The 16,153-nt window shown below is 42.6% G+C and overlaps 1 protein-coding gene across 2 annotated transcripts in view; it reads right to left on the reverse strand.

Annotated features, from left to right (window-relative positions):
• Window positions 1–16,153, reverse strand: part of LOC109999767 (monocarboxylate transporter 1-like) — a 28,401-nt gene that overhangs the window by 799 nt on the left and 11,449 nt on the right. For both annotated transcript variants that reach the window (XM_020654896.3, XM_065961021.1), the window contains exons 2-5: window positions 14,613–14,913; window positions 5,723–5,866; window positions 4,332–5,147; window positions 1–3,519 (exon numbers count right to left, since the gene is read on the reverse strand). The exon at window positions 1–3,519 is cut by the window's left edge and continues 799 nt beyond it. In XM_020654896.3, coding sequence (XP_020510552.2) covers window positions 3,230–3,519; window positions 4,332–5,147; window positions 5,723–5,866; window positions 14,613–14,829 — 1,467 coding nt within the window. In that variant the 5' untranslated portion in view covers window positions 14,830–14,913 and the 3' untranslated portion in view covers window positions 1–3,229. The remainder of the gene's footprint in view (window positions 3,520–4,331; window positions 5,148–5,722; window positions 5,867–14,612; window positions 14,914–16,153) is intronic.

Consider the following 16,153-nt stretch of genomic DNA (forward strand, 5'->3'; position numbering starts at 1 on the left):
CTTCATGTTGTAAAACATACAATGTGGTCATGTTCTATAATATTATCTCACTCTCAACAAATCTCATGACAAGGGAAAAAAGTCGTCATTGTGTCTGTCTCTACTTTCTGACATTAAAACAGTTACTGAAAAGAAATGCTCTCTACTTTTCAAACTTTCAACACATTTCTCTTCAACATTTTAGAAATATAAAATTCTAGGGTTAAACGCTGTTTTTTTAAAAGCTAATGTTAATTAAAAAACCTCCATTTATTTTCCCATAAGAGGAAATAAGGAAAGCTTGTTCAGGCTGAAGAGGGCAGACATGTTTTCTGCTCCCACTGAACACAAAACAAACTTCCTCAAACCAGAGATGAATGTTGGCAGTGAAACCATCGATGCATATTTAATCGTCGAGTATCTGAAACTCAAACATTGTGAATCTGATATGAAAGAGTTTGTACAGTTTAGAGAACAACTGCACAGAGACACGAGTTGATGCTGCAGCGGCTGAATGAAATAACCAAACCTGGCTTCAGTTTAAACACACACACACACACACACACACACACACACACACACACACACACACACACACACTTTCTCTTGCACACACACACACTTTCTCTTGCACACACACACACACACACACACACACACTTTCTCTCTCTCGCTCGCGTTCATCCACATTACAAAGATTACTCGTTGTCAGATTGTCATTACACACTGAACTAAAATATAGATTTCTTTTAAATTACAAAGGTTTTGTTGATATAACTGTAAACTACAATGTGTTATTCACAATAAAAAAAAAACCAACAACAACACTAGCGTACTGCAACTTCTCTAAGCACAAATCCTGTAAAAAGTTAGGATCGTGTGCGTGAACCAGAGTGAAATATTTCCTATGTTGGCAGGTTTGGCCGGTCAAAGCACACATGCACATAGACACGCAGCTAAGCCATCGGTCTGTTACAGACACATCCTCTGCATGTGGTCCGATTCCTGCTGGTGGCTCAGCAGGTCGGGAATCTGTGGGGGCGGAGATGAGTTACCGTGTGATTATTATTCATTTTTTTCTTCAAACCTGTCTTGTCTTTATCAATACAAAGACACACAAAGAGCTGCTCTGTTCCGGGGGAGTGCATACACACACAAAGTGCACACATATTTCTGTACAAGCGCAGCATTAACAGCACCTTCTAAACTGCTGCCATCGGGACCCTCAAGCTCGACGACGTCAGACCTCTGCTCCCGGTACATTCCTGTATCCTCGTGTTTTTGTTCGCGTTGCTCATTTTTAAGTGCAGTCATAAACTAAAGGTTTCACTTTTTACTTCTGTCCATTTTTATTCTCATGTGTGGTGAACTTGTGCGTTTCTTTCTCCCAAAGTTTTTTTCATTTTCTCCAAAGTTTTCCTGATTTGTTTCTTTCCTCTCAGGCTGCCTCCTTATCATGATGAAATGTAGTTGCTGAAAAGAGCTTTAGTTGTTTCATTAGTAGGTTAGTTACATGGGGGGGGGGGGCTCAAACTCTCTTATGGGTAGCATATTCATGCGAGGTGGTCTGGCAGGATTGTGACAATTAGTATGTCTCTCCCTCAGATACAGAAAAGTGCGATGAATGATTTTCCATAAAAACAATGAAGTGACACTAAGTGTTCAGATAAACTCAGGATGAGGTACAGCGGTTCAGGACCGGGCTACCTGTTTCAGGTAATTCAAATGGGACTTCTCATCACTGATCTTTACAGGTTAGTTTGTTAACTAGTAAAACATGCCGGGCTAACGCTGACTGAATCATCCTAAAGAAACGAGCCGTCTCCCAAATACACCAGAGAAGGAATTATACTATCTGCTAAGCTGGAAGAAAATGTTTAGTGTCCTTGCTCAGTCAGGAAAATGTAGAATCATAAGTGCTGTTGTGGCTAGCATTGGTGCTAACTGGTGGCTTGCTTCAATTACATGCACCTGCAAAATTATATTTTAAAGAGTCATTATTACAGTTTTTGTTTTCTGTGTAATGTAGCACAAGGTTACGTAAAAATGTTCTTTCTCAGCCCAGGAATTAAAAACATCTTCTGATGCTTTGAAAAATATTTGTCGGCAGGTAATTGGACAATGAGGCTGTCAAAAGTTTTCAATACTTCATACCACGTTTTCCAAAAATACAATCGCCATAAGCGAATACAGAGGGCGCTGTTTCAGTCCCAAAAATGTTGCCAATGTATTTGTGCAATGTAGACAGCGTGCAGGAGTCTGTCTGCATTTTCTGTTAATAAAAAAAGAAGAAATGACTTTACAGTGGCTCAGAGGACTATTTTTTGTTGTTGCTGTGGTATCAATATCGTTGGATACTTTATCAGAAGATAAAAGTTTAAAAGTCTGGTATCATGATAACCTTATTGGATAGTTGAATTCATAGAACGAATGTGACAATGAGGCTCCGTGATGGCTCTCCTGGTTGGACAGTGGCTGAGTCTTCACTGCAGTACCTGCTGCATCTCATCCCCCCCCCTCTCTCCTCATGGAGCTTTCTGTCTCTCTTCAGCTTTCTGCATCAACAAAGGCTGAAAAACGTCCACAAAATAATACTCAAGATGAAAAGTCCATGGGAGAATCTTACTTCTCTCCTGCATAAAAACCTGTAACTTTCACTGACTCCACCCTCTTCATCTAGCGTGTGAACAGACAGATTTACTGCACAGACAGTAACATGAGTGTGCCCTTGGAGGTAAAGCAAAGCATGTGAGTAGTAGTATGTGAGAGAACTTACAGTATCTCCTCATACTGTAACCAAAGAACTGCACTGTTGGACTCTGAGTATGTGTTTCTGAGTGTGAAGGGCTGAACCTTAACGGCAGCTCAAGACCCTGAGAGTAAAGTCGTCATTAGTTTACTGGATTTTTTTTGTTTTTAAACTTACAGTCTTTCTGTCTTGTGCGTCGTTCAGTTGTTAATTTAATCGGCGTGTGTGCTCCTGGAGGACTCACCAAAAGGCACGTCAAATACCAAAACCAGAGGTGTCATCGCAGCGACAAAAAAAAAAAAGCTGCTTGACGAGCCGTATGGCGTGACGGCAGCAGGTCTCAGTGTCTATTGATCTGAGTAATTTCTATGGCTTCGGGGTTGTGAACGAGGTTGTTATGTCCCTATAAAGACAGCGTGTGGTTGTACTGAGTAACTGCATCTCTCGCGTGTGTGTTTCTGTTAGGTGTGTGCGTCCTTCGAGTTCATCTTCTCTCCTTTCCTAAACAGTGTCCTCGTCCATCTTGGAGATTTCCGCCAGCGTAACAGCGGCCGGTACATTGTTCTCCTCCCCGTCCTCGTTTGCCTTTGACGGGGAGGGAGGTGCCAACATGGCGGTGAGCTCCTCCTTGGGCTCGTCCCTCTCTCTCCTCTCCTCCTCTTTCCTCTCTCGTTCCAGCAGGCGGTAGTTGATGCCCATTCCCACGAAGAGGACCACACTAGCGACAATGAGGATGATGCCGGAGGTGATGTAGGTGTAGTTGTAGTGGTTGTAGTAGGTATAGAAACTACCTGGAGGGAACAAAAGAGAAAAGAGACGACTCAGATGTATAATTTGAAAATTTAAATAACTGTCTGGATCATCAAACTTGACTTTCAGTTGTATAAAACTACATGGCAATGTTTTGAAGCTTCAATAGGAGAGGACTCTAACAATACTCTCCCATGCTAACCTACTGATTGTCTGTTTTATGAAGCTTTAAATAAGTCATTAAAAATATTAAAGAGGGTATATTATACTCCCTTCTCCACCTTTTCAAACAGTCCCCTGTGGTCTAAATGAAACATCTGTGCTGTGCTTTGGTCAAAATATAACATGAATCAAGCACCAGAGGAGGTTTGTGACCCTGTATAAACCAGCTCTCTCTGAACGCTCCGTTTTGGTGTGTGTGTCTCTTTAAATGGAAAGCAAACCCCCCCCCCCCCCCCGAGTTTTCCCCGTAGACATCACTCCTTCACTAGCGAGACTAAAAATGTTTTGTTCTAGGCTGGAGGTGGAGTCCATGGGTGGAGATACCAGAGGAGGGGAGGGGATTTTTTTTTTTATCAGAATCCCACTGTGACATCACAAGGAGAGCACATTTGACGGAGCATTTTTCTCTGTGTTGTAAGACTTATGCAGACCACAAACAAAGGACTGGATGGGTTTATTTCACATGTTGTGGGTCAGTAGACTCTCAGGTTACCCAGATAAATGTTCAGAAACACTGCAGAAGAGGATTTTTCACAATATGTCCCCTTTAAAGAACTTAAGTTAATCTATCCACTTCTACAAAACAAAACTCATCCTTCTCTTCCCTGTGTGTTCATGCTGGATCTCTTACCTGTTAGCGGTGGTCCCAGCAGCACCGGCCCACACTCCACTATAGTGACCAGACCCACAGCTGAGGAGAACCTCTGAGCGCCCACCAGGTCCATCAGAGTCTCAAACAGCACCGCGCTCAGCCAGCCAAACGCGAACCCAAAGAAGATGGCGTAGATCACAAATCCCGTGTAGTCCACTGACAGCGGCGCCAGAACGTGACACACCCCGTTGTAAAGAACCGCAGCAGCGAAGAAGTACTGCACTCGGGGGCGGACCCACTTTGTGTTGGCTAGCATCCCCATGGAGGGCCGGGCGAACATGTCAACAAACGCCAACACTGACAGCAGGAAGGCCGCTTTGTCTTTGCTGATGCCCATACTTTTGGCGTAATTTGAGAGGAAGACGAGCGGAGCGAAGAGGCCGAAGAACATGATGACGTTTCCGCTCAGGTACAGCAGGAAGCCGCGATGTTTGAACAGCGTCAGGTCGATGAAGGAGTTGATGGTCTGCAGGACCGTCTTCTTCTGCTGAGGCTGGACTGAATCTGCCGCCTTGCCCTCGCCTGCCTCCGAGTCGGACTTGGGCGGTTGGGGTTTGGGTCCGATGGGGCGCATGAGCGAGCCGGCCACGCAGCAGTTCAGCAGCAGACCTCCGAGGATGAGGAAGCTGCCTCTCCATCCAAACTCATCGTACAGCCAGGAGTTCAGAGGAGCCAGCGTGGAGAGAAAGACGGGGCTGCCGGCCATGGCGATGCCGTTGGCGATGGGCCGGCGATGGTAGAAATATTTACCGATCATGGTGAGGGCGGGATTCAAGTTGAATGCTAGTCCCAAACCTGGAGGAGAGACAAGTGAGCATTACATGAAGACAAAACGAGGGCAAATAAAAATGTTTTGTTCTTCAGCGAACAGGTTAAAGAAAACATAAAGAAGTGTGATCTAAGGCCCCGTGACCAACTAGCAATTTAAATCCGGGGAGAAAGCGCTCACTGTGCCTGATCAGACATGAAGCAAAGAGGATGTGGGTACAAGACACGATACGTAGGCTGCAAAACTACAAGGAATATCATACATGTGGAAAACAGCGCCTTCCTGAAAAGATTTTCAACTTGAGCGTTCGGAGCAGCTGCACAAAAAAAGGCAGTGCTCACAGAAAAAAAGACACTGGATTTTCTTTTTCTCCAGGCGGCCGCTTTCTGCTGCGTACGATCTCTACTAGTTGAGAAAATCTGAAGAAAGATGCTGCACATGTTCTCTTTACTGTGCACTTTTGCACATTCACTGCTCAAAATCTTGCAAATTTCTGCATCAACTGTACAGCTCTTTTGTTATGTAAATGTTTTGAGTTTTTTTTTATTTCACTGTATGTTTGACACATTAAGGATGATAAAAGGGTAAAAACAAAACTGACCTCCAATCACTCCTATGCAGAAGTAAAGCTGCTCCACAGTGTTGCAGAAGGAGGCAGCGACCAATCCCGTCCCCGACAGGCAGCCGCCGGCGATGATGATCGGTCGGCTACCAAATTTGTTCACGAGGATGCTGCTGATCGGACCTGGAGAGAGAGAAGGGATGTGCGAGAAACAATGAATGTGTGATGCAATTTCAAACAAACAACCCTTTAAATCAGAGGGTCGGGTGTGTTCTGTGCACAGCCGTGCTATTCGTCTGAGGAGCAGCTAGAGCAGGAACAGTCATCTTATGATACATAAATATAAATATGAATAACTTCTAAGTTGATATACTGTGTACTGAAATGACTTTAGTCATCACCTGTAACCACCACCTGGTGACACGGAAAAGTCTTGTAAACTCACACCTGCTGCTAATAAAATGTAGAGCGAACCTGAGGAAGCCACTTTGTCCTTTCAATTAACAAATATTGAACCGAGTAACCAATAATAATAAATAAACAATGATCACTAAATGGATCAGTCGTTAATCATTGTTCAGGTGAAAATGTCAAACTTTATGATTAAGATTTCACTGACCAATTATTAAATCAATAAATTGAAAATAAAATGAATAATAATCGGTTGCAACCCCCTTTAAAAGAAAACATTACAAAAAGGTTTAACAAGCCGGCAACAGATGAAGAGTGGGATTAGCAGCACCTGTTTAATTTACTCTGTAATTACATCAGAACACCATTTCCACTGTGCACCAACAGGGGGTGCTGTGGTGGCAAAAATACACAAATGACCATGACCGATTGTGTAACAGTGCCCTGTTGCATGGATGTTACATGAGTGAAGAAAGGAGGAAAAGAGCAAAATGAAATGGGAGTTCAGAATGAAAGGGTAAGGAGGGAGGAGTGGGGGAGGGAGTCAGGAAGGGCAAGGTAAGGTAAAGTAAACATCACAGGGAGAGAGAGAGAGAGAGTGATGGATACAAGGAGATATAAGGAGAGGGTAAGGACAGAGGAGACGCAAGGAGATTACAAGAGAGGAGAATAAACGAGGAGTGAATCTATGACGCGTGGTTGAAGTGAAGAAGAAAAGACAAGAAGGAGAAAAGGGGAGGAGAAGGTAAAAAGTGACAAAAGACAGTTAGACAGTTGGAAAGACCAGGTAGGAAAGAAGAAAAGAGGAGGAGGAGAACGATGAAGAGGAGAAGAGGAGACAAGAAGAAGATAGCTGAAATGAGACATGAAGAGAAGACAACAAAAGAGGAGCAAGAGAAAAAAGACATGAGATGAAAGGAGAGGAGAAGAGAAGGAAGAGAAGGAGGAGACAGGAGGAGAAGATGGGAACAGCAGAGGGGAGAGGGGTCGAGTCGAGGCGTTCCACGTGCCTCCGTTTGCGTGCCAGCCTCCCTATGAATGAGCCTTCACATGGATGGAGGCTGACACTGGCCTGCTGGACGGGAATACAAAGTAAAAGCCTGCAGCTTCTATACAGCAGCTCTGTCAGGAGATGAAACATTTAGCCCAGCCAGCAAATATTTTTTCATAATCCATTATTCAGGAGTATGTAAATAAATGTTAAAAAAAAAAAAACAATCTAGTTCCAGTGTGTCAAATTAGAAATCTGTTTATTATTTCTGTGTTTAAAATATCTTCACTGGTTAGACAATACATGAGTTCAAAGAAAGCACCTTGGACTCTGTGTGTGCATTTATTCAGAGACAGGACAGGGGACAGAGTCAGAACCCCGGGGAGAGAGAGAGAGAGAGAGAGAGAGAGAGAGAGAGAGAGAGAGAGAGAGAGAGAGAGAGAGAGAGAGAGAGAGAGAGAAAGAGAGAGAGAGAGGGTGGGGAACGATACCCGGGAAAGGAGCCAAAGGCCGGACCTTAACCTGGGCTGCCCAACTAGAGCCCCCGTACATGGGGTACATGCAACAACCACTAGGCCAATGGTGCCCCAGCACCTTCGACTTCTTTAAGGGCTTGAAGGGAAGGACTGAAAGGGATCTGATAAGTATTAGAGATGTCTGCAATTAACCTCACAATTTTGGCATAATAAGAATAAGAATAAGAATAATTGATCGCTTAAGCTAAAAACCTAAAAAGTACGACCTGAACTTTATGTTTCCTAAAACACCCCACAAGGAAGACAGTGACCAGTTGTTAGGTTAAAGTCCAACCACTTGATTTTGATTTGACACAAACACAGCTTAGAGAAGGTTTTGGATTTGTTGGTCGACCTTATTTTTGGTACTTTTGAGTGGATCCAGGCTAGTGCTGTCCCCTGGGCTTTATGTCTTTTTTGTTAAACTAGGTTAACTGTCTGTTCTGCTTTCTGGATCCATCGTCATATTTCACAAAAATATGTGATCATTTTCTCCTATTAGGGTTTCTATATTGCATGTTACTAATATTCCTGTAGCAGTTAAGCTAAAGCTCCAGCTCGTTCATGAACACCTACGCACTTCATGATATTGATGATGACAAGTTTTAGGATGGTTTTGATGCTCTAAAGAACAGCTGCCAATGTTGTTGTTGATGAACATTTATTAACTTTGTTAAAAAGCACCTGTATGTCAGTTTGGACTTAAAGCTGTTGGTTTGCACTTGCTGACGTTGTCTCCTCCGCTCTTCATCCTTGCTTGTGTTGTTCTTACTCTCTGAAGTTTGTCGCTTTGGATAAAAGTGTCTGCTAAGTGAATTGTAGAATTGTAGTTATTTGAGGTTCGTTTGATTTATTTGTTTATCAGTTATTTTTAAATCTAAGCTCACTCTCAACTTCACTTCGAGCCTTATCATATCCAAAAAATACACATCCTAGTAATCCTTCCATTAACACGAGCAGTGAGAAGATCTTTAGCTGAAGTAATAAAAAATACTAACTTGACACAGAGAGATGCACAAAAGGTTCAATTCATTCTCCAGTACTGATGTGAGAGCCGAGGCTTTTAACACACACAGCATGGACGTTTTGACCTTGAAACTTGGCAGCTGACCACAATGCCCGGGGGCGCCGAGTGCTCGAGCATTCACTCACGCACTCACGACATACCTCTCTCTCTGGGACACCTAGTTTATGTGTTGTGTCTGTCACTGAGGGTCTGCCTGTCTTCAACAAAGCCCCCTCAGTCTAAGTGGGTTGCCATGTTGAAGTTGAACAAAGGACAAAAAGATGGGAGAGATTTCCGATGCATACTAAGACGACAACCTTTCTTGTCAACATGTTGGAGCTGTGCAGTAAATAAACAAACCTGTACAAGGACAGGAGTGACTCTGCATCCACTGACGCTCACTTAAATAAATCAGGAGTGACAGTCTTTGTTGCTGTTTGGCAAATCACAAAGAGGGCAGTGAGAAGTGTTCTCTCAGATATTATATAAACTATCTCTCCCCCCCCCTCCTCCTCTCCCTCCTGCCTCATTTGCTCCCTTTCTCTCTTTTGACAGAAACAAAAACACTGAGAGGAGGAAAAGACAAGACCCATCCTCAGCTCTGCTCTGACGCAGCATCCACAAGTGAGAAATAAAAAAAAAGACAACAGCGCGCGTCAGGAGTGAGCCCAGCTGTGACGAGCTTCTCCTCAGTCTAATTTTAGCAGAGACGCTTTTTTTCTCTTTCTTTCTCTGCAGGCCCAAAGTGTTCTAGTTCTTATTCTTTATAACAATCAATACTCAGGTTTAGAAGTGTGTGAGTGAGGGGAGCAGCTGGTGATGAGTCACTCCTGCCAGAAAGAAAATAGGGACATGGGAAACAGCTGATTGGATTTAACAGTTAAATGCATCACAGTTTATCAGCAGTCGGGGTGAAACATCCCTCGCTCTGGACATTTTAGGATGGTTATCATGGGAACTTCAACAGATTGACATGCACGTTATTAGTCTTCTGCTAGTATGAAAAGCATGAAAGCATGTGGTTTTCAGACACAGCCATAGTGATGGAGAGCTTGGCTGAGGATAAACCAGGACCTCTGAAGCTCAGAAATGAATTATTTTATATCTCATTAGTTGAATTTGTTGCTCTCATTCCAAGCGGCTAATGTTACATTAGCCTCTGGGCGTGTAAACTGATATTCTGGGGCTTCTGATGGACAGTTCTTACATCTTATATTGTGCTTTTCAAGTCTTGTAACCAGGGTCCGAAATTAACTTTTTGACTCACTGGCCAAGGTGGCAGGTAGATGAAAGAATATATTTTTCTTACCTGTCAAAATAACAAATTGTGTTTTTGTGTCCTGTACACATCTGTTACAGTACATTTAATTGAGAAGGCATCATGTTCTGTTTAATCAATAACAAATTTAAGTCACAGATTTGATCACGTCATCAGATCAGGGATCAGTCTCATGATCAGTCATGAGAGAGGAGCAGGGAAAAGTAGCTGCAGCTAGGCTCCATCAAACGTGCTGAATACTTATAGAATAGTTTTTTATGACTTTTTAATCAAACATTTACCCGCCCTGTGGCGGATAGCCCTCTGAAAAGTACTCACCAAACGAAAAAATCTACCCGCATTTGGCGCTTGGCGGGTGTTCATTTCGGACCCTGCTTGTAACCATTTTACACTTCATCTAAAAGCATTCACTCGCTGCTGGCTATTCCACTCAGCAGCAATTTGGGGATCTTGCCCAAGGACACTTCAACATGTCAGCAGAAATCTTGAGAGTTTATATTTTGGAGCCAAGATGTTGTCCTCACTAAACTGGTCACTGTTTTATGGCCCCGTAAGAAACTGGAGATGCAGGAATGGAGTTTGAATGAGAAGCGACTACGAGCTGATCTCTTAAATCAGATATCCACATGAGTGCTAACACTTCCTAAAAAGCAGATCAAAAGCACAACCTTCAGTAGACTGTAGCTGATGGGTTCTAGTATTGCATTTCAGCTTGCATGTTTGCTTGCAACCAAAGTTAAATGTCTTCAATCAAATTTCTAAAACAGTAAAAACAGACCGCTGCTGAAAAATGAAAGCTAGCCCCCTTTCCTTCAAATTCTACATTTATTTGGAAATATCTGTTTGAATAAATTATTAATTAGGATATCAATAAAAAGAAAAGGCCTCGTACAATTTGTATTGATTGTAAAGCACTTGAACACTAAGCCCACTGAATGTGTGTCTATACTGCACAATGAAGAGACCACTTTGACAACATTTAACAGAACTGGGAACCCTTTTAAAGCTGCATACTTATATCAATGTCCAGTGATCTAGAGCACTTAATACATTACACAAGCTGGTGTTCACTCATGCAAAACTCTCTCTCACACACACACACACCATTCTTTCTCCAGGCTCTTTCACCTCCCACACAGTGTGGCCGATATCAGCGTTCCCACTCAGTGAGACTCGGACCAGTGTGAACATGAAGTGACAAAAGGCTTTTATCCAACATAAACTCCTGGAGTTGGAGGAATTAACAAGTTAAGAAACATGTCTGTGTTTGTAATTAAATCCACACCTCTAAAGTCACAAGGGTTAGGAAAATTAAGAGCAAGGGAGCCACATTTCAGAAACAATCCTCTCGTTTTAAATATTCCCATGCTCTTAAAGCCAGTGGGATTTATAGCAGCATCTTTCAGTGAGGAGTCTGATTGTAACCAACCGATATAAGCTCTTCTTATTCTGCCCTCCAAGATTACATGAGAACCTACAGTGGTGGGAACCTAAAAGTTGGTGCGGCAGAGTTGGTTGTCTCTCAACTGGAAGGCCGGGGGGGTTCGATCCCCGGCTCCTGCAGCAACATGTCCGATGTGTCCTTTGGCAAGACACTTAACAACAAGTTGCTCCCGCTGCTTCGTCGGTGGTGTATAAGTGTTTGTGAATGGGATTAGCTGGACACTTTACATAGCAACCTCTGCCATCAGTGTGTGAATATGTAGGGGTTTGAATAGTGTTGACTATATTTTCAGATTAGCATGTAGTAGCTCATATATCTTGTTGCATCTTGTTTCACACCTAAAAACTAATAAACACTCCCAAGAGGTGGGGAAATGAGACTTGTTGCACATATCACATCTTCCTGTAGAACATCCTGTGCACCTATAACTGGTTCACAGTATAAGTCAGCTGTCACCAACGTCCTCTAACAAGAATAAAATGAAAACGTGTCTGAGGGATTGTGGAGGGTCTGCGTTTGTACGTGCGTTGCCCCATTTGCAACAAGCGAGTAATACAGTTATGGTGATTTATGCGTCTGTTAAGCCAATAAGTCCTCGCTCCTACTGCAGCCATGAGGATATTATTACCTGGTGGTCTTAGCAAGTTCTGAAATAAGAAATAGAAACATTTGGAAAATTTAGGGGGGAAAGAAAAGAAAATACTCAAACATCTGGCTTCTGTTATGCAATTTCTCTCCTCCTCCTCCTCCTCCTCCTCCTCCCCTCTGTTCCTCCCTCAGCAGTTTTCTCTTGTAAACGCTAAAAAACTGCTGAGTAAGGCTGTGTGATGGCACGCAGAACTAAATATGACGAAGCCTAAGTGGAAGGAGCAGAGCTTTTTTTAGATTTTAAGTGCCAGGCAGAGAGTTTAACAGATGATGTGCTTTTTTGCACGTAGGAAGCGATGATTGAAAACACTGAGGGAAGAAAGAGAGCGTGTTTGAATGAGGAGAGAGCTCTCTTTGTGTGTTGACACAGAAAAAGAGAAACCTGATATGAAACTTAACCTCATCTCAATCTGGATCTGTCTCTTTCTTTAATCCTGCTCTTACTTGTAAATAGACGGTGTGTTGTTGCGGTAGTACAGATAAACCAGCTACTTCAATTGATTTTAAAAGGCACACACAGTTATTTAGGTCAAGCAGCACAGCAGACACCCTGTGTAAGCTTGAGATCCCCTCTGAAGGCCTGGGAGTGGATCCCCCCCACTTAGTTCTTGGCTGAAATACGTAGCCAGAACAGCTGGCTTTTTACAACACTACTACTGCAGCTGGGGTGTGTTCATGTCTTCAGCGTCATCGTACTGTAAAAGCTGTGATATTAATGAATAAGTCATTACTGTTGGTGTGGTTTCCCTTGGGCTTAACCAGCAGTTTCAGTTGGAAAATAAGAAAGAAATCGTGGGCATGTTTTCATATCTCATATCTTCATTCAGCACTAAGTGTTACACAAGCTGTGACTGAAGCGGAGAGATGAAGAACTGATTATGTAAGTGAGGAGAGAAAGAGAACAGAGGCAGAGAAAGAAAAGGCTGTTTGTTTTCTCTTCACTAAAGGATAAACTGTAGTAAGAGATAAGGCAAACACCAGCACACTCCTACGACCTTCCTGTTTTATCCACCAGCCCTTATAACACTTCCTGTTCAAGATGCCACCGTTATGCCTCACCGTTTATGTAAATGTCATGGAGGAGAAAGAGTTGGGCAAACATTTTTGTTACTAATAGTGCTTTCACACTTGCACAGGACTCCTGAAAACTCCTGAAGTTTCTAAGGTGAGATGAATGTGTGAACGCAAACAGACACATTTTTTCACTCGGACACGATCCAGAGTTTCTCCTGTCAGCTCCGTAGTATTTTTCCTGCATAAAGATGAGTGAGCTGATGTGAGGACACAGCATGATATAATCAGGAGAAGTGACCGCAAGTAAGTGTGTGTGTGTGTGTGTGTGTGTGTGTGTGTGTGTGTGGGGGGGGGGGGGGGGGGCGCTGATGAAGTTTATTCCCAGCCAATGGCCGAGACTTTTCTTTAACTCGCTTCAGTCTAATACAATAAGTTGCTATCAAGCACATCATGCTGCCACTTTTGTGTTGTTCGGTGCAAACCAATACTACCAGTTTCCCCATTTCCATAACTTACTGCAATAATATTCTTTCTGATATCACCATCAGTAGTCATGGCTCCTCCCAAAGTTTCTATTCAGAATCTTTCTAGCCTCTAAGGGAGCTAACAAGGTCACATCCAGTGAGCTCTAACAAGAGCGCTTTTCCACTTTAAAGGGCTGCTTACAACCGCTTTAAACAAAGGGTTTTATTTACACAGAGCTCTTCAATATTCACATGGCTTCCTCTCGAATGTACCAAAGGAATTTAACCAGAACCTTTGAATGTTCCGTGGTTTAACTTACCAAGAATCTTATGATATTCATAGGGTTTCATATACTGCGGGTCCTTTTATATTCCAATGGATTAACCTACTGAGAAGTCTTTTAGAAATCCAACAGTTTCATCTGGAACCCACCCAGCAGGGTTTTAAAAATAGCCCTTTCCGATGGTTTCACCTTTAATAACCCCCTGACCTCTGAGGGCTTTTTGAAGAGAGGTTACACGTGGTTGATTGCTCTACAACCAGAATTATTTGGCTGAGTTTCTGTGATCTTTTTTGTTAATATAAGAGCTGAACAGGACAATACAACTCCTCTTGTTTTGAATTTAACCACCAGAAGTCATGTGAAATCTGATTTTTTTTTATTTCTTTGTTATGCTGTCAGCATGCATACCCGTTTTTTCATGCCATGCCTCAACCACTGCTGCAAGTCAGCATTATGTGTCATGTGCTGACTGATGGGACAAACTTAAGTCTAGCAGACACATCCAATCCGCTCAGGTCAGCGGTTAGCCAGTCAGGTTTTTGGTCATCATCCAACGGGGACGACAACACACCTCTAAGACTGTCCAAACAAATCAGAGATTACTTACTGAGGTTTAGAAATCCGTAACCGCACAAGGTTGGATTAACTGCTGATGAAAGGGTTGAAAGGAAAAGCCTATGCCTGCCTCGTGTAGTGTTAAATAAAGTTTGATTATTTATTTCAACAGAGTAGGAACATTAAAAACACTGTAAATAAACACACACACACACACACACACACACACACACACACACACACACACACACACACACACACACACACACACACACACACACACACACACACACACACACACACACACACAGTACTCACCTCCAGCGTACATGACAGCCAGCATGATGGAGGAGATCCAGGACACCTGACTGGGAGTGGCATTGAAGATGACCTCTATCTCCTTGAAGAAGACTGTGATGGATTTGGGGAAAGCGTAGGAGAAACCGATGGAGATGAAGGCTCCAACTACCACCGCCCAGCCCCAGCCACCTTCGGGAGGAGTATACCCCACAGGCCCACCTAATGCTGGAGGCATGTCTGCTCACTAGGAGGATGAAGACGAAGAAGGAGGATATGGCAGACAGCTGATTTCAAAGAGGATATGCACTGGAATCAAAACCTGCAGGTGGAACAGAGCAGAGAGAAACGGTTACAATCAACTCATTTTTAGCACTTCGACTTCAAGCTTATTGTCCCTGAGGGAAAATGTGTTTTGCTACCAGGGGAAACCATGAAATGTCATGACAACACAAGACTATAGACTCAGGTTAAAACATTCAAATACATGAATACAAGAACACATCAAGTGACAACAGGCTGCAAAAAAAGACAGAGGAGTTGACAAGCAGATGGTTTATATTTTCGTAGTAAAGAAATTGTAAGAAGATAAAGATACGGTCATGGATCATGTACGATGTAAAATGCAGTTTTTCAGATGTAGAATATCAACATACCAAACGACATTTGTTTTATTTTTTCAATGGCTGCAAGAAGGATGAGTTCAAAGCTACTTATCAATACTATAAGTCACCAAAAATTTAGTGTGCAGACAAAAGTGAAACCAGAACAAGAAAAAGCACTGAAATGTAAAATGTGAACCTGTTTTTTTTTTTTTTTTAAATCAATTCATTCTTCATCTTTATGTCTAATCAATCAGCTTAGAATCACATGAGACACTAAAATCTGTGAATCCTACTCATTTAGAAGCTGAAGCATACAGATGATGCTTAAAAATCTGCCTTTAACAGTTAATCAAATATCAAAACAGCTTCCGATTTACTTTCTGTAACCGCTTGAGCTTTACCTCTACTTACTATAATAAAGCTGACGTTATTTTCCTCCAAAAATGAAGGTGCAATTCCCTGTAATTGTACTAGGAAACCAAATACCTGCTGGTGTTAACGTGTACCCAAAACAACACAGTTCCTTAAGGCAAACCCATAAAAGACTACCTTGCATTTTTTTCCACTAAACATTTAATGTTTGCAGAAAAAAAGAATTTGGTTCAAACTGCATGCAAAAATAGCAAACAGCCCCTGAAGAGTACCAACTCATCCAGTGACTGAGCCGGCTCGACCTCATGTCACATCCAGCTCCTGCACGCAAGCTGGGAAGCAAACTGTTCCACATCTAATGCTGAACGTACTGCAGCATTTGATTAAATATTTCAGTGACACACAGACACATTTACAGTCATCAAAGCAGCTGGAAGCCCCTGGGCTTGTTTAATGAATGCATCCATCTAAATGTCCTCTTTTCCATTCAGGCTGCATAAAGCAGAGCTATTTATGGCCGACTCTCACATCACTCCAGCCACTGTTTGGGACAGTTACCTTAAATGGACTCCTGGATACAGATAC

Source organism: Labrus bergylta, chromosome 12, assembly GCF_963930695.1.
Source record: "Labrus bergylta chromosome 12, fLabBer1.1, whole genome shotgun sequence".
NCBI classification, from domain to species: domain Eukaryota; kingdom Metazoa; phylum Chordata; class Actinopteri; order Labriformes; family Labridae; genus Labrus; species Labrus bergylta.